We start from the raw sequence: 21839 nt of genomic DNA on the forward strand, positions 1-21839 counted from the left end.
TGCCAGGAAGAGAGGTTTTAGGGAAGGTCCAGCGAGCAGGACCTGGGGTCACTACGTCCGCTGAGCTGGACGCTGGAGGTTTTGGTGAATGTGCTTGGGGTCTGCCATTTGCAAGTTCTGTAGCAGGCCCGAGTCTACTCTGAGCAGCTCTGGCCCGGGCTGCCACAGGCCAGGGTGGGAGGCCCAGCGGGGAGCTGCCAGGTGGGGGAGCGGGTACCCAGAGCAGTGGGTGGGCTGGAGGGCTCCCTTGCCAGTGGGCCCCACCACACGGCACAGTTCACAGGTGCACATGCAGCCCCAGGCCCCACACAAGGAGGCCGAGTGCCACATGGGAGGGGCCCTGGGGAGCTCGACAATTCACCTGCAGCTGGGTTTCTCTCTAGAGTTTGAGGTGGAGGGATGTGGAGGTGAGGGGCTCCACAGGATGGGCAAAAGGTACAGCTACTGTTTCTCGAGTGCCTGCTGTGTGACCTGCATCCTGACACGTGCGTCACACAACCCCCAAAACGACAGAGCTAATGATGGGTGACGTCAATGTCCAAAATTCACCCTGGGCTGCAGACCCGTGCCTGCCCTGTCCTTAGGGAAGGTGGCCAGGTCAGGGGCCCAGCTCTCCTCTGGACAGGAGGGGAAGGGGGCGGTGGTGGGAAGGACAAGGGCCTCACCCCACCCCCACAGCTGCTCCGGGAACAAGCAGTTAGGAAGCCCCAGGGAGCAGAGGGGCGGAGGGCTTTCCTCAGAACATTTCATGCACCTCAGGTGGTTGTGGGGGCAGATGAGGGCCTCAGAGTGCCTCAGGTACCCAGGCTGTTCTGTCTGGGGGACGTCAGTGACGGACACTGTTTCCCAGCCTTGCTCTGCAAGTTGGAGTGTGGGGGACAGTGGCTGGGCCACACAGGCGGGGAGACCCTGCATGGGACCGTGGAAACACATCCACGAGGACCTGGGCTGAGAGGGGCTGGTCTGACCTCACAGTCTTGGGGGCAGGTGATGCTGCTGGGCACGATGGTCACATAGGAGGGTGAGGAGGGCCCAGAGACCCGGAATTAGCGCATCCCCGGGGAGCCCGCCCCGTGCTGCCCACCCCCCGTGCCCCACATGTTAATAGTGGAATATACCAATTCTGTACAGAGATAGCTGCTTACATCCTCCACCTCTTCTTTGGGTTCACGGCGGGCGACAATGGCCTCTGACTTCACTCTGCAGGATGAGGAAGGAAGCAGGACAAGGGTGAGGGCCCCTCTGGCCGCTGGCCCAGAGGCTGTGTCCATCTCTTGTCCAGGTTCAGGGCTCTCCCCTCAGGTTCTAGGCCCTGAGCATTCCTGCCAGTACCTTGGAATGCGTGGCCCCACACCCCTGCACACATGTGCCCTGAAGCCCAGACATGCGTCCTGGCTGCTCCAGCCAAGGAACAGGACCTCGGACTCAGGCAGTCAAGTGCTGATGGGAAGGGAGAACAAGCTGCACTCCCGCAGCTGGCTTCAGGCAAGCCCCAAGGCATCTGGCTGCACTCCCACAAACTCTGCACAAGTGCCACCTGCCTCGGGCCTCCTCTCACACCTCCCCTTACCACTCTGAGAGATAGAGAGAGAGAGAGAGAGAGAGAGAGAGAGAGAGAGGGTCAGGTGGGAAAAGAAAGGCTATGGGGAAGTACAGAGTGGTGTGGCAGAGACCCCAGAGCTTCTCAACAGGGCTGCATGGCAGAACCTTGGCCCAGCAGGGGCTGGGGAGCAGAGAGGAGCCAGAGGACCTCGCTTCTCCTGAATGACATAATGGTGTGAGAGCAGCAGGAAGGACACGCAAGACAGGACCCGTGTCCCTCGTCTGGGATTCCCACAAGGATGGTGGAGACGAGGGGGGGCAGGGCAGGCGGGCAACACAGTAGCTGGGTCTGGGTAGTCAAATATGAGATGGCACTGAGCGAGGAGAGGGAGGCTGAGCAGTGAGCACATCATGTGAGCCATGTGGGTAGGAATGACCTCTGAGGCGCAGCTGGCCTGAGAGCAGACGCCAGGGTACCATGGAGAGGAGAGGACTGGGCAGGGCTTGACACCCCCCGCCCACCGACGGCCCCGCCCCTCTGGAGCCCCGCTCCCGCACTGGCGGCCCCGCCCCTCTGGAGCCCCACCCTCCGCACTGGCGGCCCCGCCCCTCTGGAGCCCTGCCCCTCCGGGAAGCCCCCGCCCCCCAGCCTCCACTCACCTCCTCAGCTCCTCCTCCAGGTCCTTGATGCGGCTCTCTAGCCTGAGCTTAGCTTGCCTCGCGGCTTCCAAGTCCCCCTTCAGCACCTCCTGCTCCCCAGAAAGCTGGTCCACCTTGGCGATGAGGTCGTTCTTCACCACGTTCAGCGCGTTTCTTTGAAAAGGTAGAAAGACATGACTCCGCGTGAACCAGTGTGTACACCATGTGATGGGGTCTCAAAGGGGTCTGCCCTCACTAGTGTATCTGAGAAGGCACATCCTGGTCCAGAATGGGGTGAAAGGCGGGGACTACGCCATCTTCTCCCCAGGACGGGTGAGTCCAGCTGTGTGGGTCCAGGCCCTCTCCAGGCTGCCCTCCAGGCTGGGCAGACACGGTTGCCACAGGGAGGGCCTGGCCCTGGTGGAGAGCTATCCCAGCATCGTGGCGCTGGAGAAGAGCGTTCTTACTTGGTTTCTAGAAGCTGAGAGTTCTCCAGCAGCAGATTCCCCACTTCCTTGCCCATTCCTGAAACAAAAGGTATAGAGGTGTTACCTGTGGCCGTTCAAGCCAGAGGTGGATGCTACCACACCTGCCTCAGAGTAATAGACATCCCTGGGAGTTGGCCCACACCTGGGAGGGCTGATGCGGGAGTATAAGGACCAGAGGCCCAATCTGCAGGAGGACGGGCTGCAAAGGGAGGCCATGTAGACCCTGGGGAGAGCCTCTGCTGGTCTTCAGGCCGCTCTCCACTCAGCAATGCAGTCAGGATGAACCTGCTGCATGGGCGCCCGGGGGCTCCTGGAATGGCCTCCGCAGGCACTGAGCAGATCTCCACTGCCTGGATGGACGCAATAGCCCTGGGCTTCTATTCTGGCGCTCCGGGCTGGGTTCCTACAGCTCTCTATGGACATGAAGTCTGGATACCAGCAGGGCCTGGATGGTACCAGCCTGAGCTGACCTGACGGCATCTATGCAGCCACCTTGATCTCTGCCTCTACCCCAGCAGCACTCCTCTTCCCCAAGCCTGTGGTTTCCAGGTCCGTCATGAAGCAGACCCCTTTCAGAGCTGCACCCCAGGAGAATGGAGGTTGGAGCTGCGGTGATGGGGACAGAGAAGACAGCACAGGACAAAGAGAGCCCCTGGCCAAGGAGATGGGATGGCTCCATGGCAGGCGCGGCCCTCCACCGGAGCTAGGAGCAGCACTGGTGGGACCTGGCCCGGGGTGGTGGGGTCAGCAAGAGGCAGAGGAAGGAGGGGAAGTGAGGAGGACTGCGCTCCCTGGGGCCAGTGCCCACAGGGGCTGATGCAGCTTCTCTGCAACCAGGCACCAAAGAGGACCCCGCAGACTCAGCTCTCTGCAGGCATGTCCCCAAAACCCCATAAAACATGGACTCTAATCTTTTAGGACAGCCCCGAGGACCCAAGGTCTGTTCTTCCTGTTCACCTCCCTCCACAGTCTACATTGTGAGACAGGACACACGCACAGGCAATGTGCTCAGCTTAGGGTTCTGCCTGCTGCCTCCACTCTCACGCCTGGCCTCAAGCATGGCCTGCCTCCCCCTCAGACTGAACGCAGCAGCCACCGGGCTCACCCCAGACAGGCTCAGGGGCTGCGCCCAGGGGCTGGGCCTGCCCTGAGCTTATGGGGGACTCTCAGAGGTCGGGCTGCCCCTCCTCAGCCCGTCAAAGGTCTGCGCTGAGGGGCTTCTGGGGAGTCAGGGTGCCAGCTCAGCATGCCTACTGCAGGCCCGCTCCCCCACCCCAGAAGCTAGGGACCCAGACAGCCCGCGGCCCCTGTTGACCCCACCATGCAGAACAAAGCAAACAGCTCATGAAGCATGAGAAGGTGTCGGGCAGACAGAGGAAGCCAGAAACGGGGAACAGAGACTGAGACAGGGCCTCGGCCTTACCAAAAAAATCATCGCGCACTATGGAGCCGTCCCAGTCCCACGGGAGACGGGCACCAGGGAGCAAGGAGCAGGAGAGAGGGGGAGAGAAAAGAAGCGCATTAAGCCTTGTGAACAGCAGGCGGGAAGTGTTTTAGGGCTCCGTCTCGCTGGGTTAGGGGTGGGCGCGGGAGCGGGTGGGCGGGCGGGGTGGGAGATGGGACGAGCCAGCTACTCCTTCCAGAAAGTTTATCCTTGGAGTTGCACAGGAAAGTGCCAGGCCATGAGCACCTGGGAGGTGAGGTGGGGGTCAGAGCGATGCAGCTGCCACCGCCCCAGTCCTGGGTTGGGAGGGGTGAGGGTCAAGGATGGGAGAAGTCTCTGCAAATGAGGGAGAGCTGTGCCCAGGGACTCGTGCGCCTCTGAGCACACCAGGGAGGCCGCCCTTGGATGGGTGGAGGGCCTCAGAGCTTCCCACTGCGAAGCCAGAAAGCAAGAGCTTGGTCCGTCTGCCATCGTGGGGAGAGGACCCCTGACTTCTGGGGTGCACCCAACAAAGGGGTGACGCTGCAGTACTGGGCCTGCAGTCCTTGTCCAGTTAACTGTCCTAGGCTTCTAACGGCTCCGTAGGACCTTAAGAAATGGCCCTGGGGATCCTCAGCCTTCAAGAAGACAGAGTCAGGGGCACAGCAGTTCTCCCTCAGATGTCAAGGTTGCCGTCAGGGGCTAGTGGAGCAAACCCACATAAGCTTCTGAGCAGCAGGAGGCTGGTGAGCAAAAGCATGTGTGCCTTAGTGCCGGGGACAGAGTCGGGAGGGGACAGCTGCACAGCCAGCAGTGACTGGACAGCAGCAGGGAGTGTCCCAAGGCTGGACGCCCCCCACTCCGTCTGGACGCTGCCGTGGGGAAGAGGGGGCCGCAAACAGACAGGAGAGATACACACCTGAGAACTCCCCTGGGGCCGTGTCCAGCGAAGCACAGAGAGACGGGGGAAAGGAAGTGACAAAGGTCAATTGATGACTGGAACCAACAGAATAAAGAAATTCTTATTAAAGAAAAAGCAACAATGGTCAGCCGTTTTCATGCTCCAAAGCATGACAGAATCCAGCAGACGCCCCCAGCCCAGGGGTGACAGATCCCCACAGGGGCAGAGCCCTGAAGGAAAAGGCAGGCCAGAATGGAAGAGCCCTCAGACCCCAGGGCCCAGAGTACCACGCTCCATGCCGGGGTGGGCATTTCGGATCCTTGCTCGCTTCTGCCAGGGATCTAAAGCCTGCTCGCCCTTGTTCCCATTACCCACCCATCAGGAGGACCAGCCCTCTGCAGACCGGATGGTTAAGGCCTGTAAAGATGAGCGTGCGTGGTTGCAGGTTTGCATGCGTGTGGTCGCATGTGGGTGGGGTGGGTGGGGTGCCAGGGGCGTCCAGCCTCAAAGGTGCCCCCAGAGTGAGTGAGCTCTGAGTGAGCGGGGCACAGAGGTGGACCCAACCTTGCAGGGTCCCCTGGCCAGTTCAGGTCTTATGGGAAGGGCACAACCCCAGGGAAAGGGTGGCCAGAAGACAAGAGGGGAGCAAGGGCTCTACTGTGCGAGGGTGGGGGGAAGAGACACTGAGTCAGAATGCAGAGGCGGGGGCGGGGAGCACGGGGCTGGCACGTGCTGTTCTCTCATGGGTCCAAATCACTCTCTGCTACATAGCTGAAGATTTGATGAGGCAGTGCTGTTGTACTGGATCATTTCATGCAGAAAAAGTCACTCGACTTAAACAACAAAATACACAATTTGTTACAGGAATTCAAATATTAAGAAGTGTACTGGGCCAGCCCCGTGGCCGAGTGGTTAAGTTCGCCCGCTCTGCTTCGGCGGCCCAGGGTTTCCATGGTTCACATCCTGGGTGCAGACACGGCAGCACTCATCAGGCCATGCTGAGGCAGCGTCCCACATGCCACAACTAGAAGGACCCACAACTAAAATATACAACTAGGTACTGGGGGGATTTGGAGAGAAAAAGTAAAAAAAGAGAAAAAAAAAAAGAAGATTGGCAACAGTTGTTAGCTCAGGTGCCAATTTAAAAAAAAAAAAAGAAATGTGCCAACTCAGAAGTGGACATGCCCTCTCTCCTCTCTCCTCCCCAGGGCAGCCACTGATCACGTTTGATATTCTTCTTCTCAGAACTCTTTCTAGATAAACATCAGGTTTTTGGTTGTTTTTTTTTTGAGGAAGGCTGGCCATGAGCTAACATCTGTGCCCATCTTCCTCTACTTTATATGTGGGATGCCTATCATGGCATGGCGTGCCAGGTGGTGCCATGTCCACACCCGGGATCCGAACCAGCGAACTGTGGGCCGCTGAAACGGAATGTGCGAACTTAACCACTGCGCCACCAGGCCGGCCCCATAAACATCAGTTTTTAAGAAACAAAATCATGACCACACTATCCATCCTCTTGGGCAACTTGCTTTGTTCCACCTAACACCGTATCACGGGGCTCTTTCCACATCAAAGATCACAGCTCTCCTAAACGCTTTGTCCTATTTCTGGACAGGAATGTTCTATCATTTACTATGGCGCTCACCCCTTTAACAGATGTTTAGGGCATGTATGGTTTTGCAGGACCACCCAGGCCACTACAGTGCACAGCCTCATGTGTGTGCAGTGTGGCTCTGTATAAGAACTTGTGGCCCCGCTCGCTCTGAGTGTCCAGCTGCTGCCCGACATTGTCAGCAGCACTCCACTGGGCTGGCGGTCACGTCCCACCAGTGAGGCGCAATAGCACCCGCTTTGTTTTTGTCAATCTTTTGAGGACAAAAGTTATCTCTGTTTTCTCTTAATTTTAATTTCTGTATTATTCCTGAAGTTGAGCATCTTTCTGTATGTTTGTTGGTATCTTCTGTGAATTTCTTATTTTACTCTCTGTCCATTTGCTATTGCACTTGACTTCTTTTAACTTCAGTGATGGAGGTCATATGTACATACAGTCATGCGCTGCATAATGAGGTTTCAGTCAACAACAGACCACACATACAACGGTGGTCCCCAAGATCAGCACCATATAGTCTAGGTGTGTAGCAGGCTATACCGTCTAGATGTGTCTAAGTATACTCTATGATGTTGGTATGATGGCGAAATCACCTAGTCACACATTTCTCAGAACATGTCTCCATCGTTAAGTGACGCATGGCTGTTTGCTAATTTTCACGTAGTCACACCTGTCAATATTTTCCTCTATGGTCATGGCCATGCAGAGAGGCCCAGATTATGACAATACCTTCCAATACTCTCTTCCAGTTCTAGGATCCTTGTATTTTTATGTTTAGATCTTTAATCTACTTAGAAATTACTTTTGTATATGGTGTGAGGTTGGGCCCAAGCTTCAAGTGGTGAGTCAACTAATTCAGTCTATATATTGAATAATCTGCCCATCGTGCAATGAATTGAAATGCTGCATTTATCGTATATGGATTCCCACATGGCTCCAGGTCTGTCCTCAGCTCTTCACACTGTGAACTCAGAGTCACTGGTTTATCACTGTCCCAGAGCTGCTGCTTCTGTCACTGCAGCTGTACAAAACACTCTGATACCTGGAATGGCAATCCTACAACACTGTTCTTACTCAAAAATTTCTGGGCTCTTCTCACACATTTGCTCTTCCGGATGAACTTCAGAATCCATTCATAAAGTCCCAGAAAAAACCAAGTCTGTGGGTCTTTTCACTGGTACTGAATTTACATACGAACAGTGGGCTGACCTGTGAGGTCACCTGACAGCTTAGTCTTCAGATGCGGGAACGTGTCCTGTTTCTCTATTTACTCAGGCTTTTACGCTCTTCAGTTATGTTTTCTAGTTCTCCTTACATAGGTTTGTCTGTTTCCCAAGGTTATTTCTAGACATTTTCTAGGTCTGGTTACCACGTGGGTGGGACCTGCTGCCGACGCCAGGGCAGCAGAGTAGAATGAGTTGGATCAGCCTGAGTGGAACTTCAGCTTCTAACTGGGTGATGCAGGGCAAGCTGCCGAGCTTCTCTGAGCTTCTTCCTCATTTGTGGAAGGGACACATGAGCTCCCCAGCGCAGGCTTGCTGAGAAAGCCCCTGGAGAGTACCCAGCACCTGCTACGTCGCCAGTGTATTAATTCCCTTACTCCTCAATTGTGTCAATTCTAAGACACGTAGTTTTCACACCTTCATGCTTCTGAAATTATACATGGGCCTTACAATCGACAGCATGTTATAGTTTAATTTGCAGCCATTTCTTTTCTTTCTGGGAGATTTCTAAAATAATGGTGTGTCTTATCATCAGTGGTGTTGCAGGTTCAATGAAGCATAATAATCTATGCCTATCCAGGTCCTTCTGCTTCCTCCTTTGCTAAGGGAATTCTCAGTCTAAATGCCGAGAGATGCACGAACACTCAAGGCAGGCATATAGAGCTTGGGGGATCCTGGCAGCAACCATGCTGGCCACCTTAAGAAGCATCCATCTCATCTCTTAGACAGAGCATGTGTTTCTGAAATTACAGGATCTTTTCACTGTGCGAACTCATAAAACCGGGACTGACAGAGCCACCCACCGCCCCAGTATCTTCCCCACTTAGCAGCCACACAAGGAGCTTAGGGTCATGCACTCACTCCTTCAACAGATGTCTTCAGAAATACGGTGATGGGGGACCAGGACTCCCGTCACTGACACATACTCTAGCTGAGCCAGACTCTGGGGACGGGTCCCTGGCACCCAGCACATTCCTCCGTCCTGTGAGGCAGAGAGCAGGCTCCCCTGCTTCAACCCACAGATGGCAGCAGCACTTGACACCTACCAGACTCCTCAGGGCCGCCTGACTTTCACACGCCCTTTGTGCTTAAGGCTCTACAAAGGCACCAAAATGCCCATCACTCCCAAGAGCGAGGGCTCATTCCAACCAGAACTAAGTGGTGCCCAGGATGGCACCAAGTATCGCAACGGGAGTACTGAGTGCACAGTGACTCACCCTCTATCCCCACAGGAGAAAAGGATTCCGATTTCCAGTTCCTCAGAACAAAGACCCATCAGAGGCACTGGTTAGGCCTCTTCATGATACGATCCCGTCAGGCACCCCCTGTTCTAGTGAACTGACCCCAGGAGACTCATCAGACATTGTTTCCCTTCCAGATCCCTGCTACATCTGAGAGAGTCCATCAACATGGTCCCCAGGTAAAACTGACTAACGTGCGCTTTCTAGTTCTCTGCTTTTCCCTCCCATCATTATTATTGAGATTCTGTGTGAAGGTGACATTCAGAGTGATGTAACCTGAACTAGGAGTTAATGATGACCACAGGAGGCCATGTGCTAGAGCATCCGATGGCCCCAAGGGCTCCAGACGGAAGGGAAGAGATGGTCCCATGGGGAGAACAGGCCCACCGTGAGTGCTGCACCAGCGGGAGCCACAGGGAGAGGCCAGCTCCACAGCCTGGGGCCGCAGGGTGCAGCAGGGGACCCTGCCCAGCAGGGTATACTGACAGGTGCCGCCCAGAGTCCCCGGGGTGTGAGGAGGCTGGTCAGCTCCAGTGATCCTGTAGAACCATGCGAGGAACCAAAAGTGTGGCAGGAGCATCAGTCACAGCAGCCAAAAGTGGAAATGGCTCAAATGTCCATCAGCGGCTGAATGGAGACATGAGGTGTGGTCTGTCCAGACAAGGGAACGTGATGCAGCCAGAAAAAGGAATGAAACTGACACACAGTGCCACATGGATGAACCTCGAAGGCATGATGCTAAATCAAAGAGGCCAGACGGAAAAGGCCCAGTGATATGCAATGTCCAGAACAGGCAAATGTACAGAGACAGGAAATAGGACAGTGGGTGCCAGGGGCTGGGGGAGGGGATGGGGAGTGACTGCTAATAGGTACAGGTTTCCTTTGGGGGCTAAAATGTTCGAAGTTACGTGGTGATGAGTGCACAGCTCTGAATACGCTCAAGGCCACTGAACTGCACACGTTCAGTGGGTGAACTGCATGCTGTGAAATTCCATCTCAATGAAGCTGCTAAGACAAAGCGCAGCGGGTGCCCCTCTGGGTTGGACCTGGTTCGAGTCCCAGCTCTGCCGCTTTGTCCCACCCCCTCAACCTGTTTCTTCATCTATAAAATGGGGACACAGGCAGGATGACGGATTAACAGTGGCCGTGCACATAAAATGCTGGCATAACTCCCATGATGGCCACGTGGAGTGTTAGAGTCTTGCCACACGACAAGACTGAAGACAGTACGAGGTGCAGCGGGCTCCCGCTTGCCCCTCCTCTGCACGCCATCTCCCACGCCTTGCTGGTGGACAGTCCCCGAACGCGCCTCAGACCTCCTCCAGCGCTCCTACGGCCAGGAGCAGGAATGCTCAGCAGGGTCCACAGACCCCAAGGTGGAAATGCAAAATGTCATATGCCTGTGCACTTTTCTAGGGAGAAGACGTTTATGTTTTTATCAAATCCTCAAAAGCTCAAGAGTGCATTGCAACCTGCTGTGTGAGTTCTCTGGCACGCAGGAGGCCCTCTCGCACCAGGCCCTGCCCAGGACCGCTCTACAGTGCCCTTGCATAGCCTCCGAGGATGGCCCCGGCAGAAAGGGGATCTTTCGGGGGCTCACACAATGAGCACGAACTGCCCATTACCACCTTGATCCTGGTGCGTTCAAACTCGCCTGACATGTGTCCTTCCGAGGGCTAAGCCCAGCCCAGTGGGTTCCAATGTCTCAAAGGACAGTGGCCTGGCCCCTGCTGGCGTGAGCGCAAACCCAAAGGAAGCACCCTCCAGAAAGCAGCGTGCAGCCGGTCCTCAGGAGTCCAAGCCTTTACCCTGGGGTCCCCACACCTAGAGATCGGTCCCAAAGAGACCATCAGAGATGAGGGCAAAGCTGTCCACCCACAGGTGTCTGTGATGGCAGCTTCTAAGCCGCAGGAAGGGGAACTGAGAGAGTTGGCCGAAAACTCTCCAGTCACACGAAGGCAAGGCAGTTAAAACGCGCAGAGGATGACTGGTGCTTCGGGGACATGTTAACGTCACCCACACGGAAAAGGACAGACGTGAGCTGACGCCTCGTCCCCCGCACACAGGTGCGTGCTGTGGGGCCCAGAGGGCAACACCCTGACAGCAAAACGCTCACCACGGCCCGGGGGCTCCTTTTATTTTTACTCTTCTCGGCGATTTCTGATATTATTTGAATATTATAAAATGCCTGAAAACAGAATGTGTACGGTATTATCCGAACTACGTAAAGAAGAGTGGAAGGATGTCAAAATACTAAAAGTGATTGCCCCTGGTTAGATTTTTTCTGAAATTTTTTTACAACGTTTATGAGAAAAATTCCCTTGAACATATATACTGCTGGAAGTGGGCATCCTTGACGTGCTCCTGGTCTCAGACGATAAGCTTTCAGTCGTTTCCACTGAGTGTGAATGTGCTTTATGATACTGCACCGTACACTTCAAAGTGGGTAGGATGGTAAATTCTATGTATTTTACCACAATTAAAAACTTGACTGTCGGGGCCGGCCCCATGGCTGAGTGGTTAAGTTCGCGCGCTCCACTTCAGTGGCTCAGGGTTTCACTGGTTCGGATCCTGGGCGCCGACATGGCACCACACTCATCAAGCCATGGTGAGGCGGCATCCCATATGCCACAACTAGAAGGAGCTACAACTAAAAATATGCAACTACATACTGGGGGGCTTTGGGGAGAAAAAAAATAAAATCTTTAAAAAAAAAAACAGGGGGGCCCGGTGGTGCAGCGGTTAAGTTTGCATGTTCTGCTTCTCGGTGGCCCGGGGTTCGCCAGTTTGGATCCCAGGTGTGGACATGGCATCACCTGGCAAAAGCCGTGCTGTGGCAGGCGTCCCACATATAAAAAAAAGTAGAGGAAGATGGGCACGGATGTTAGCTCAGGGCCAGGCTTCCTCAGAAAAAACAGAGGAGGACTGGCAGTAGTTAGCTCAGGGCTAATCTGCCTCAAAAAAAAGAAGAAAAAAAAAAAACAACTGGCTGAAAAAACTTCTGTTTCAGGCATGAGGTGGCGCTGGTGCCACACGCCGCAGACAAGCGTGCCCCTGGAGGTCCCCCACCTCAGGTCAGACACTCAACCTAAGAAAACAGTCAAAGGCCTCAGAGCAGAGGAAGTGAGAACGGGCCAGAGAGAAAGCGCCAGTCAGCCCCCTTCCTCTGTGGCCCAGGCCTGGCAACGCCAGCAGCTAGGCCGGCCGAGCCACCAGGACAGCGCTGTCCCCAAAGTGGGGCTGTGCGCAAAGCCCAGACGTGCTCCGGAAATGCCCTCAAGGCCCTGGTGGCAGAAGGTCACCCGTGCTCATCAGTGGAGAGTGACAGCAGCAGAAAGACTGGAAGGACAGCTCTGGGCTGCGAGGCAGCTCCGCCCCCTCAGGCAGCAGGAGACAAAACCGTCAGAAGGCAGCCTTCCGAGATTCTGCACGGAGAGACTTGCTGTCACCCCCGCCTTCCCGCATACTGCAGAGCCAACGGCCCTCCCGAGCCACAAGAAAGGAGGAGCACTGTCCCTGGAGCCACTGCAGTGGAGCCGGCGGGCCAGAACCGCTGCTCCCCTAGACACACCGCCACGTGCTGGCCTGAAGCCCACCTCTCTGGCTGCTGAGTGGGAGGAGGCGCTCGAGGTCCTGGAGCTCTTGTCCCACAGCAGGGCTTTGGGAACAAGGCCGTGTCTCAAGGCTCAGGCCGGGGACACACGGTCGAGCTCAGGGGGAGGTTGAACCTGGCTGAGACAATGCCCGGGGGCCACAGCCTGGCCTCAGAGCCACGCGGACGGCCTCAGCTGGACGGCCTCAGCTGGGCGCTCTGCGTGCCCGCCGGCCCAGCCTGGAGGGAGAACCAGGAGCGAGCGGACATCAGGCGGGCTGTTCCTGCACCTGCTTCGGACCCGGGCGGGGGGTGCTGGTGGAGACCTGTGGGGCTGAGGGCTTGAGGAGGGGCACCCACCCTGTCTGGCATTTTCCTCACCGAGTTGGGGAGCTGGCAACGACCACCCTCCCAAACTTAGAAAGTTCTTAGAAAGTGGACTGCCCAGGGGAGGGGATTCAGAGCAGGGCTGGGACTGAGTGCTAATGGACATGGTGCCTTTTTGGGGTGATAAAATGTGCTAACATTAGATAGTTGCACAACTCTGCGAGCATCCTAACTAAACTGCACACTGTAAGTGGGTGAGTTTTATCACATGTGAAATACATCTCAATAAAACTGTGAAAAGAAATTCCTAGCTCATGGCTGACAGAGAATTTGCTTTCATTACAAACAAAAGCAACAATAGTGAGCCCCAGGGCCCTGGGGTCAGGGGTCGGGGGGGGGTGGCTTGTGTTTACCTAGCAAGTCGGCCCCTTCGTCCACATCCCCGATGACCTCGGACCCCGCAGTCGAGAGCTCGTGGTACAGAGAGTCAGTGTTAATGCCAAAAGCCTTGTTCACGATCCCCTGGGTTGGGCTGTGAAGACATGTCAGGGTGGAGGGAGCAGAGTGAGTGGGCAGCACAGAGGGACCAAGTATGGGGACCCTCCGACACCCCCACGGGGTTCCTCAATGCTCACGCTGCTTGTCTCCCACCGTGAGAGGCTGTGGGGCCACCTTCACCAAAGGTACTGACTCCCACCGTGAACACTGAGCCCACGGGCCCGGCGAGTACCTGTTGCCCGTGCGGTCCAGGCGGGGCTCCCGACTCATGTCCAGCTCTGGGGTGGAGTCGATAATATCTTGAACATCAGACCACTCGTCACTACTGCCCATGCCTGAGGGGACACAGTGGAACCTGGGGTCAGGAGGGTGGCCGGCAGTTCCCTGTACTGTTCCTGGCTGCCCTCTGGCCCCACGTGTGGAGACACCACGCTAGACCCCAGCCAGGCAGGGACTGTCAAGGAAGGGTTCTCCCCACGCTGGTGGCCAGGAAGGGGCCCGTCCCCCAGAACTGTGCCTTCTTTCATGACTGTGTCTGCTGGGGGACAGGGCTACGCTCAGAGGCTGAGCTGTGTCCCCCAAATTCACATGTTGGAGCCCCAGCCCCTAAAACCTCAGAATGTGACCATATTTGGGGGTAGGGGTTTTCAAAGAGGCAATGAAGGTAAAATGAGGCCCCACCTGTGGGCGACGGTGTCCTTATACAAAGAGGGGATCAGGACACAGACACATGCAGAAGGACGACCGTGTGAGGACACAGGGAGGAGATGGCCAGCTACACACCGAGGACAAAGGCCTCAGGAGAAACCGGCCCTGCCGACCCCCTGAACTCGGACCCCCGGCCTCCAGGACCGGGAGAAGTCAACACCTGTGGTTGAGCTGCCCGCCTGCGGGGTTTGTTATGGCAGCCGGAGCCAACCAACACATATCCCAAACTGAAACCCGCAGGAGGAGGAGCCATCTTCCCAGACGGGAAGGTAGGAGAACTGGCGGCGGGCGGCTGGGCCCCGAGCCTGGGGAGCCAGGCGGCGGTACCTATGCTGACGTTCCGCATCTCCTGCGTGACCTGGACCTCCATGTTGCGGCTGTTGCGCTTCTCCCGAGCCCGCTTGCTGTTGTTCTTGGTGCCGGCGCCGTAGTCCGCCAGGGGCTGCAGGCCCTCGGTGAGGGGTGTGACCGCGGCCGAGGGCACAGAGGACGTGGGCGTGTTGGACTTGGTGCCCGTGGTGCTGGGTGTGGCAGCCGCCGAAGACTGGCCCGACTCGGACATCTCATCGTTCGGACACTAGGGCCAAACATGGGGAAGAGGGGGCTCATCGTGTGGGTCGCTGCCCCCCACGGCTCCGGGTGAGGCTGGGCAGACCACGCAGGGCCAGCAGGGCCTTGGCCACCTTTGTGAGGCCTCCCTTGCCCGGTTTCTTTGCCACAATAGAACAGCACTCTGTGTCTGGACCAGAAGGGACAGGGGGACCCCTGCTCCCCCATCAGGCTGATTCATCCTGGGCTACTCACTTGGCTCATTCAGCCGCTGCCTCTGGCTTTCTGGAGGCAGCCGCCACCTTATTTAAATGATTGGATCAGGGCTTTCAGCTTGCACGCTCCCCAGACAGCCCGATGATGCCACATGTGATGGACATGAAGCTACATGGACACGGCAGGCAACCCTTTGCAGCCAGCGGGTGGTCAGGAACAAGTTGCAGCCCAGGGCAGGGCAGAGGGCTCCAAAGAGGGACTGGGGAGGGGGTCGACCAGGACGAGCATGCCTTCTGATCAAGTTATCACTCTGCTGCGTGGCACTGGTGGGCTGCTCCCACCTGCTCCTGTCTCCTGCTTCCCGCCCCCACCACAGTCAGGGGCTGTGAAGGGGCACGCAGCTCCCCCATCTGCCTGCCGTGGCCTCCCAAACAGAGGGATGCCGGGGGACACGTAATGTTCAACTCCCACGGCTCAACGGGACCAAAGTTTGTTCTAAACATCTACGGAAATACAAACAAACTGAAATTCTGCTTCCACAGAATGGGACATCCCCAAAATATTCTGGGAGTGAAAAAAGACCAGATTATTAAAAACTGCAATCAATTGTTGACCACGTAAGTCTCCCTGGAGAGAAAGCACTCTATTTGCATAAGTATGTGACACGAAACACACACATTCTTTCCCTATAGTCTTTCCTGATGAAACTGTTGGACAATCTCAATAAAAACGGCCCCCACTCTTCTGGTAACCGACAAGATAACCCCTGTCTCATCCCCGAGCAGGCCGCCCCAGGCAGCCTCCAGGCGGCAGCTCCCTCGGTCCCTTGCTGCCCTCTTTCATGGTGCTGAGAGGGCATGACCTCAGGAAGAGGGTGGGGGGCCTGGGGTGGGGGCCCTGCTGAGAGCTGGCTCATGGTGTGCATCCCAGTTGGCTGATGGCGCCGGGTCACATGGTTTTCCAGAGGGCACACTTTGGGGAGAACTTTCCAACAGAGGAGGAGCTGATGACAGGGGAGTCTGACCCTCTCTGTGAAGCTGGTCGGACCCTGAGACTAACCTACACCCACCTTTAACTAGCAAGGGCTGACCGGGCTCCTGTGGCTGCTGCTAGGTGCCCAGGAGCCAGAGCTGGGTGGGAGATTTCTGTCATCTGCCTTTTCCTGACCCGTCTGGTCAAGGCCAGGCCCAGGGCAGGACGCTGCCTCTCCTTGGACAGCAATTTCTGGCTTCGTCTAATAGGCTCCTGAGACCCCTCTACCAGGAGCCTCACCCATTCCACATCCTCCTCGAGGCTCTCAGTCTGGGTGGCTGTGTCCTCAGGGGACACTTAGTGACGTCTGGAGACACTTGTGGTTGCCACAACTGGTGGTGGGTGGAGGCCAGGGGTGCCACTCAACATGCCACATACACAGGAGGGCCCTACAGCCAAGAACGATGGGCCAGGATGGTCGACATGACAGGGCAAGGAGCCCTGAGTGAGAGCCGGCCCCTCGTCCCAGGATCGCCTCTGTGCAGACAGTTTCCTCCTGGGTTCAGTTCTACAGCTTAGGGCCAATCTGAGAAGGGAAAATCTTTCCTCTTCGTGGCACACTGACAGCCCTAATGCTGGTGCTCCCGAAGCGCTGTCCACCCCACACGTCAGAGGCACCGGCACCCACGGGGACGGGCCCTCTGTTGCCAGCCAGCCCCATGCTGGCACTCGAGGGGAGATGAGCGCAGGCGACTAGATGCACAGGGAATGCCCTGAAGAATGGGGGTGGGGGTGAGGAGCGTGAGGACACTCCTCACAGAGCCACACGTTTTCCAGACCACCTTCCTCAGCGGCCCGTCTCGCAGCCTGTCCAGGCCTCGCAAACTGTGTCTGTGGATTTTCGGCGCGACTCCTTGACCCGCATAACCGCCTCGGGGAATTCCGAGGTGTGGCCAGGCCTCCCCCAAGCTCACCAAGCTCTCGCTACCCTACAGGCCACCAGTGACCCATGGGATTCTCCCCCTGGCCACCACTTACCTACAGGCAAACCTCTCAACCTCCTACACACCAGCGTGTAGCACTGCCCTCCAAACGCAAGACCCCCACTCTAGCGGCCACTCCTCACCACACTCGCCACAACTGTGGTTACAACACTGAAAATACAGCACATCAAAACAAACACAGAACAAAAACAACAAAACAATTAGGAAATTAGAAAAACCTTAAAACCTAGAGCATGAAATAAAAAGAACTTAAATATAATCGTTAAAAAAAATAAAAACCAAATAAAACACATCTATGAACTAAAACATAAAACACCATGGTTTATTGAGAGAGAGAGACTATTTCAGACAGGGCAGGAGGAGGAAGAAGAGACGTGCTGAGAAGGAAAGCGGGCTCACACACGGGTGTGAGGGCAGGCCTGGAGCCCCAGCTCTCTGAGGCTCCCACGCCTTCTTCAGAAGCTCTGGGGCAAGCCCCGGCTGCAGGCCTAGTTTGCAGATGAGTGACAGCGAGTGTGTGCAAGTGGCTTGACTGGCCAAGCCAGGCCAGGGAGAGCCGGGACCCTGAGCCTCTGCCCTCTGCCCAGCCCCTACACCCTGGCAGGACGGCCGACAGCTGGTGGGTGAACGCCCCGTCAAATGTCACAGAGACATGCTCACTGCCCGGAACAAAAGCAGAGCGAGTGGGGTCACTTCCTGACAGGGCTGACAGCTTGCGGCAACCTCTTGCAGGCAAGCTGAACACTTAGAGGCGGAAGGACAGCTGGTAATGAGCTGTAGCGGGAAGGAAGCTTCCAGGGAAGTCTGGGCCCCACACCTACCAGCCAGCTCAGCCCCGAGGCCGAGGCGCTGAGCCTCCTGCAGGCGTCCTCCGACAGCCTCTGTGGGGAATCCACCAGAGCCGGGATCGCCTCCTCCACCCCCAGGGTGGCATCCTTACCTGGCGATGGGGCCAGTGTCCTGTCCTGACACTGCCTGCCTTCAAGGACAGGCTGAGCTCACAGACCAAAACTGGCAGCAAGTGACTAGGGGCCCTGAACAAGGCAGGAGCCATGGAAAGTCCCTGCCCTTGGCTTTTTCGGGGCCCCCATTCCGGGGTGCACTCCCTGGTTAGCTGTGGCACCCAGGATGTCTGCCCTCTCAAACTCAGAGGCCCAGAAGTCGTGAGCATGGACAGACAGGTAAGAACAGCCTAGAGAAGAGAAGCTAATTCTCTGCCGCCTGTGACTTCCTCCCAGTTGAAGGGCAAACCTCAAACACTGGAAGTATAATGCGTCCTGGGCAGGAGTCTGCTCTGGCTTCAAGCCTCGTACTTTGGGGTGTGTTGGGGGATGTTACTAAGCTCAGATGGGCAGACCGTGGCTGCAGAGGGGTCTAGCCTGGACTAGAAGGTGCCAATGCAGGCCACACAGGCAGTGGCCTTGGCGGCAGAGGGCCGGTCTGCAATTCACACCCTCCTGAGCTGGCTCGGTCTCTCCACTGCTGCCACACCTTGGGGAGAGGTCCGACTAACCCCAGGGAAGCTGCAAAGGGTTGTATGCAGAGAAAGGGCTTCCTGAATGAACATGGGGCGATGGGAAAGAGACCCTCACTCCACAGCACGGCGACAAAACCTGGTAGCTGGAGCTGAACTGCAGCTGGCCGAGGTCACTCAGGTGCCAGTGGTCCCCCGCAGGCACGAGCTTGCCCCCCATCTGTGCACGTACCGTGCTGTCGGCCAGGGGGAAGACGTTCAGAGAGGTGGGGCGCTCCTTCCTGCTGAAATGAGAGAGGAGAGGAGCCATGGTTAGACAGCAGCTCCCCAAACGCAAACTGAAGACTCTTTCTGAACACACAGAGGCCGCTTCTGCAGACGGAGCTGTTCTAAATGATGTTGCTGGTCCAGCTCGAGGGGTGAGAGGTCAGCTGCAGGGAGGGCGTGCGCTTCTGGGCAGCCCCTCGCGCACAGGGACCTCCTGTGCCCTCCATTTACAGCCGCACCTCAATCAGACGTGTTCACACACTCGGGGGATCTCTGCTGAACTGTGACCCCATGTAACACTCCCCTTCTATTACGTGTGATTTATCGTTATTAGTTATTTTGATTTAAACCGACACCCGCTACGTGTGCCAAGGAATCCCGCAGCAGAGTGCCACGGCCCTCTGGCACCTGGTCAGCAGTGACCGGCTCCTCTGAGCGGCGACTTTTAGGACAATGGTCTTCCTTATGTTGAGCCCAGACCTGCTCCCTCGTAGCCGTCACCCTGCTTCTGCCCGCAGCCAGGCGGAGGAATGGACCCTTTGCCCTTTGTTTGTTCCTGGCCCTTTCCCTCTCATTCAGTGTTTTCCATGAGATTTTCTCGCTGTCAGATGTTTGAACAGGTGGGTACGGAGCAAAGAGCACCGCCCTTCTGCTGGGGCACTGTGCCCCAGTCCCCAGTCACCTTCTTGCTCCCTGCAGTTCTTCCCGGCTGTCACGGGGCACAGGAGCACAGACAGGGATCCCTGAAAGCTGTGCTAGGAAACTGGGAATAGCCGGTAGCCTGGAGTTGTACGGGCAAAGCTGAAAGGCGCCTGCGTGGGCTCAGTCCCTGAGGAGATGGCCATTAGCGATGGAGAGGGCAGGGACCCTCCTCCATTGGATGCTTCACATGGGGCGCCAGGCTGCAGGCAGCCGGGCCAGCTCCCGGCTCTGCCCTGGGACAGACACATCACACACAGTCACACACCGGAGCCCACGCTGCTCAGAGCTGTTTAGGCCAAGAATTTGAGTCCCTCACACCACAGCCTCTCGCACTCAGAGCCTGACCCTGAGAGACTGCAGCAGGAGAGGGTGGTGGGGGGCCTCCTCAGAGGTCCCAAAGAGCCAGATCTAGAGGCCGACTGTTCTGGAGAGAGAAGACGGTGAGCTCCTCAGGATGCTGGGAGGATGCAGGTGATGCAGAGGGAGAGCAGAGTGGCTGCTGTTGACAGAGCCCACTACAGCCAGGGAGGCGGCTTCGTAAAGCGCGACTCTGGGGAGGGGACTCTCTGGCTGGGGCCCCCACGCAGCTCTGGGGCTGGCGGGGGCTGGGATGAAGCAGGAGGAAAACAGTCTGTGAGTCAGAGTCCTGCCTCGTCCCCTCCAGGGCCAGCTCATCTGTCCTGCTCAGCAGACTCTGCCTCCCGCAGAGCAGGTCCCCTGGACCTGCTGGGACAGTCTGTGCTGTCTCAGAGCTAATCTGTGGCAGGCACCTGACCAGAGCAGCAGCGTGCTCCCAAGGGGCCAGGTCTACCCACACCTGTGGGAGCTGGACAGAGGGGCCCACTGGGGGCCAGGCCCCTCAGGAAGGCGATTTCCTGTGGACGAGCTCAAGTGCCTCCCACAGCCCTGATCACCAGTGACAGAGGACAGGTCCTCAGATATGCCTCAGCCTGTCACTTAAGAGTTGAAGAAATTCAGATCCTAAGGAAGACATGGACTTGGAAAGGTCTGCCAGAACCTCAGCGGCCGTGGCTCAGCCCTTGCCTGGGCTCTTCTCTGACAACGGCCCACAGGTCCCTAGGCATCTGGAAAGGCGGCCGCCACCACACGGTCAGCACATCCCTGCATCCCTGGGGGGGGGCCAGGCCTCCAGAGCTGTGGTGCAGACGGGCCTGGACTCCCGTCTGCTCCCTTGGGGGCTCCCAATGCTGGTGTGGGGAATCCCTCTCCTGGGGCCTGGCTCTGACCTCGGGTGAAATGCATACAATGGGTCCTCGGCGCCAGACAAGTGCGATCCAGGCTGTCACCGGATACTAAAGGGTGACGGCAGGGGCAGAGTGGGAACTCCTGCCTCAAAGGACAGGGAGGGGACACTTAGCCATCACCCGCTTCCACAGCTCTGTGCTCAGACATACGCCGCGCTTGGAGACAGCCAGGCTGCTCCCCCACAACAGAAATCTTCAGCAGGAATTGAATCTCATCTTCTCTTTGCTGGCCCCCACAGAGTTGTGAGTGGGCCTGCTCTCCAAGCCTTGTGAGTATTCTCTAGGCATTCTGACTGATGGTCCATAGCCCTGTGCAAAACTCAGCCATCACGTCCTCTTTTTACATCCCCCTAGATCCCTCGGAAGATGCCAAAGCTTGTCCACTTCAGAGCTGCAGCCCAAGGGGGTCACACTGCCCACAGAGGTCATCCCACCCGTGGGGGTCATGGTCATGCTGCTGGCTCTGGGCCCAAGGCTCTAAGTGACCGAGCCAGGCTGTGAGTCCAGGTCTGTGTGACACTCCACCCCCTGCCTACCATGGCAGCACCAACCCAGGACTTTGGACACGAGGTCTGCTCTGTGGATCGGTGGATGTTTGCTGATTGGGGATCCCTGCACTGCCACCTCCTTTGTGGCTGTCTCAGGGACCTTGGACCAGCCTGCTGCCTCCTCAATGTTGGGGCCGTAAATGCCACATCAAGAGCCGGTGATCTGTAACATTGCTGCAGGACACATGTGGAGTGGACTGAGGAACCGCCAGCCACCCTAACTCTCCCAAACCTGTGGGGACCCCCGGGCGCCCAGCATGACAGCGCCCCAGTGCCGCAGGCTTTACCTTTTCCTCCACGACTGGCGAGGACTGCAGGGCAGCGACAGACACAAGGGCCAGCACACAGCAGTGACGGCACAGAGGGCAAGACAAGAACACAGCATTAGAGAGCGAAGGTCGGGGGGCTCAGGCCGCACATGTGCTCACACGGGCAGTGAGTGTGCGACGACAGAGAACAGTCAGATGATGAAACATGCAGACACCTATATGCGACAGACACACGACACACACACATGACCCTCTCAGCTTGGATGAGAGGCCCCTCAAACAGGGCCTGTGCAGCAGGCCAGCATCCTCTCCCAGATGACTCCCAGCACACAGGGGCACGCAGGCATGCAGTGACAGAGCACATGGTCACACACATGCT

The 21839-nt window shown here is 57.0% G+C and overlaps 1 protein-coding gene across 17 annotated transcripts in view; it reads right to left on the reverse strand.

Moving 5' to 3' along the window:
• The window catches only part of MAPK8IP3 (mitogen-activated protein kinase 8 interacting protein 3), a 53737-nt gene that overhangs the window by 8464 nt on the left and 23434 nt on the right, over positions 1–21839 (reverse strand). For 2 of the 17 annotated variants that reach the window (XM_070485247.1, XM_070485236.1), the window contains exons 5-14: positions 21479–21502; positions 18549–18693; positions 14522–14771; positions 13719–13821; positions 13402–13520; positions 5012–5023; positions 4093–4110; positions 2649–2706; positions 2203–2355; positions 1119–1200 (exon numbers count right to left, since the gene is read on the reverse strand). In XM_070485247.1, coding sequence (XP_070341348.1) covers positions 1119–1200; positions 2203–2355; positions 2649–2706; positions 4093–4110; positions 5012–5023; positions 13402–13520; positions 13719–13821; positions 14522–14771; positions 18549–18693; positions 21479–21502 — 964 coding nt within the window. Of the gene's footprint in view, positions 1–1118; positions 1201–2202; positions 2356–2648; positions 2707–4092; positions 4111–5011; positions 5024–13401; positions 13521–13718; positions 13822–14521; positions 14772–16969; positions 17092–18548; positions 18694–21478; positions 21503–21839 lie in introns of those variants that run through there. The other 15 variants (XM_070485249.1, XM_070485237.1, XM_070485248.1 and 12 more) reach the window with 15 other exon arrangements.

The sequence above is a fragment of the Equus asinus genome, chromosome 14, assembly GCF_041296235.1.
Source record: "Equus asinus isolate D_3611 breed Donkey chromosome 14, EquAss-T2T_v2, whole genome shotgun sequence".
In the NCBI taxonomy this organism is placed as follows: Eukaryota; Metazoa; Chordata; class Mammalia; order Perissodactyla; family Equidae; genus Equus; species Equus asinus.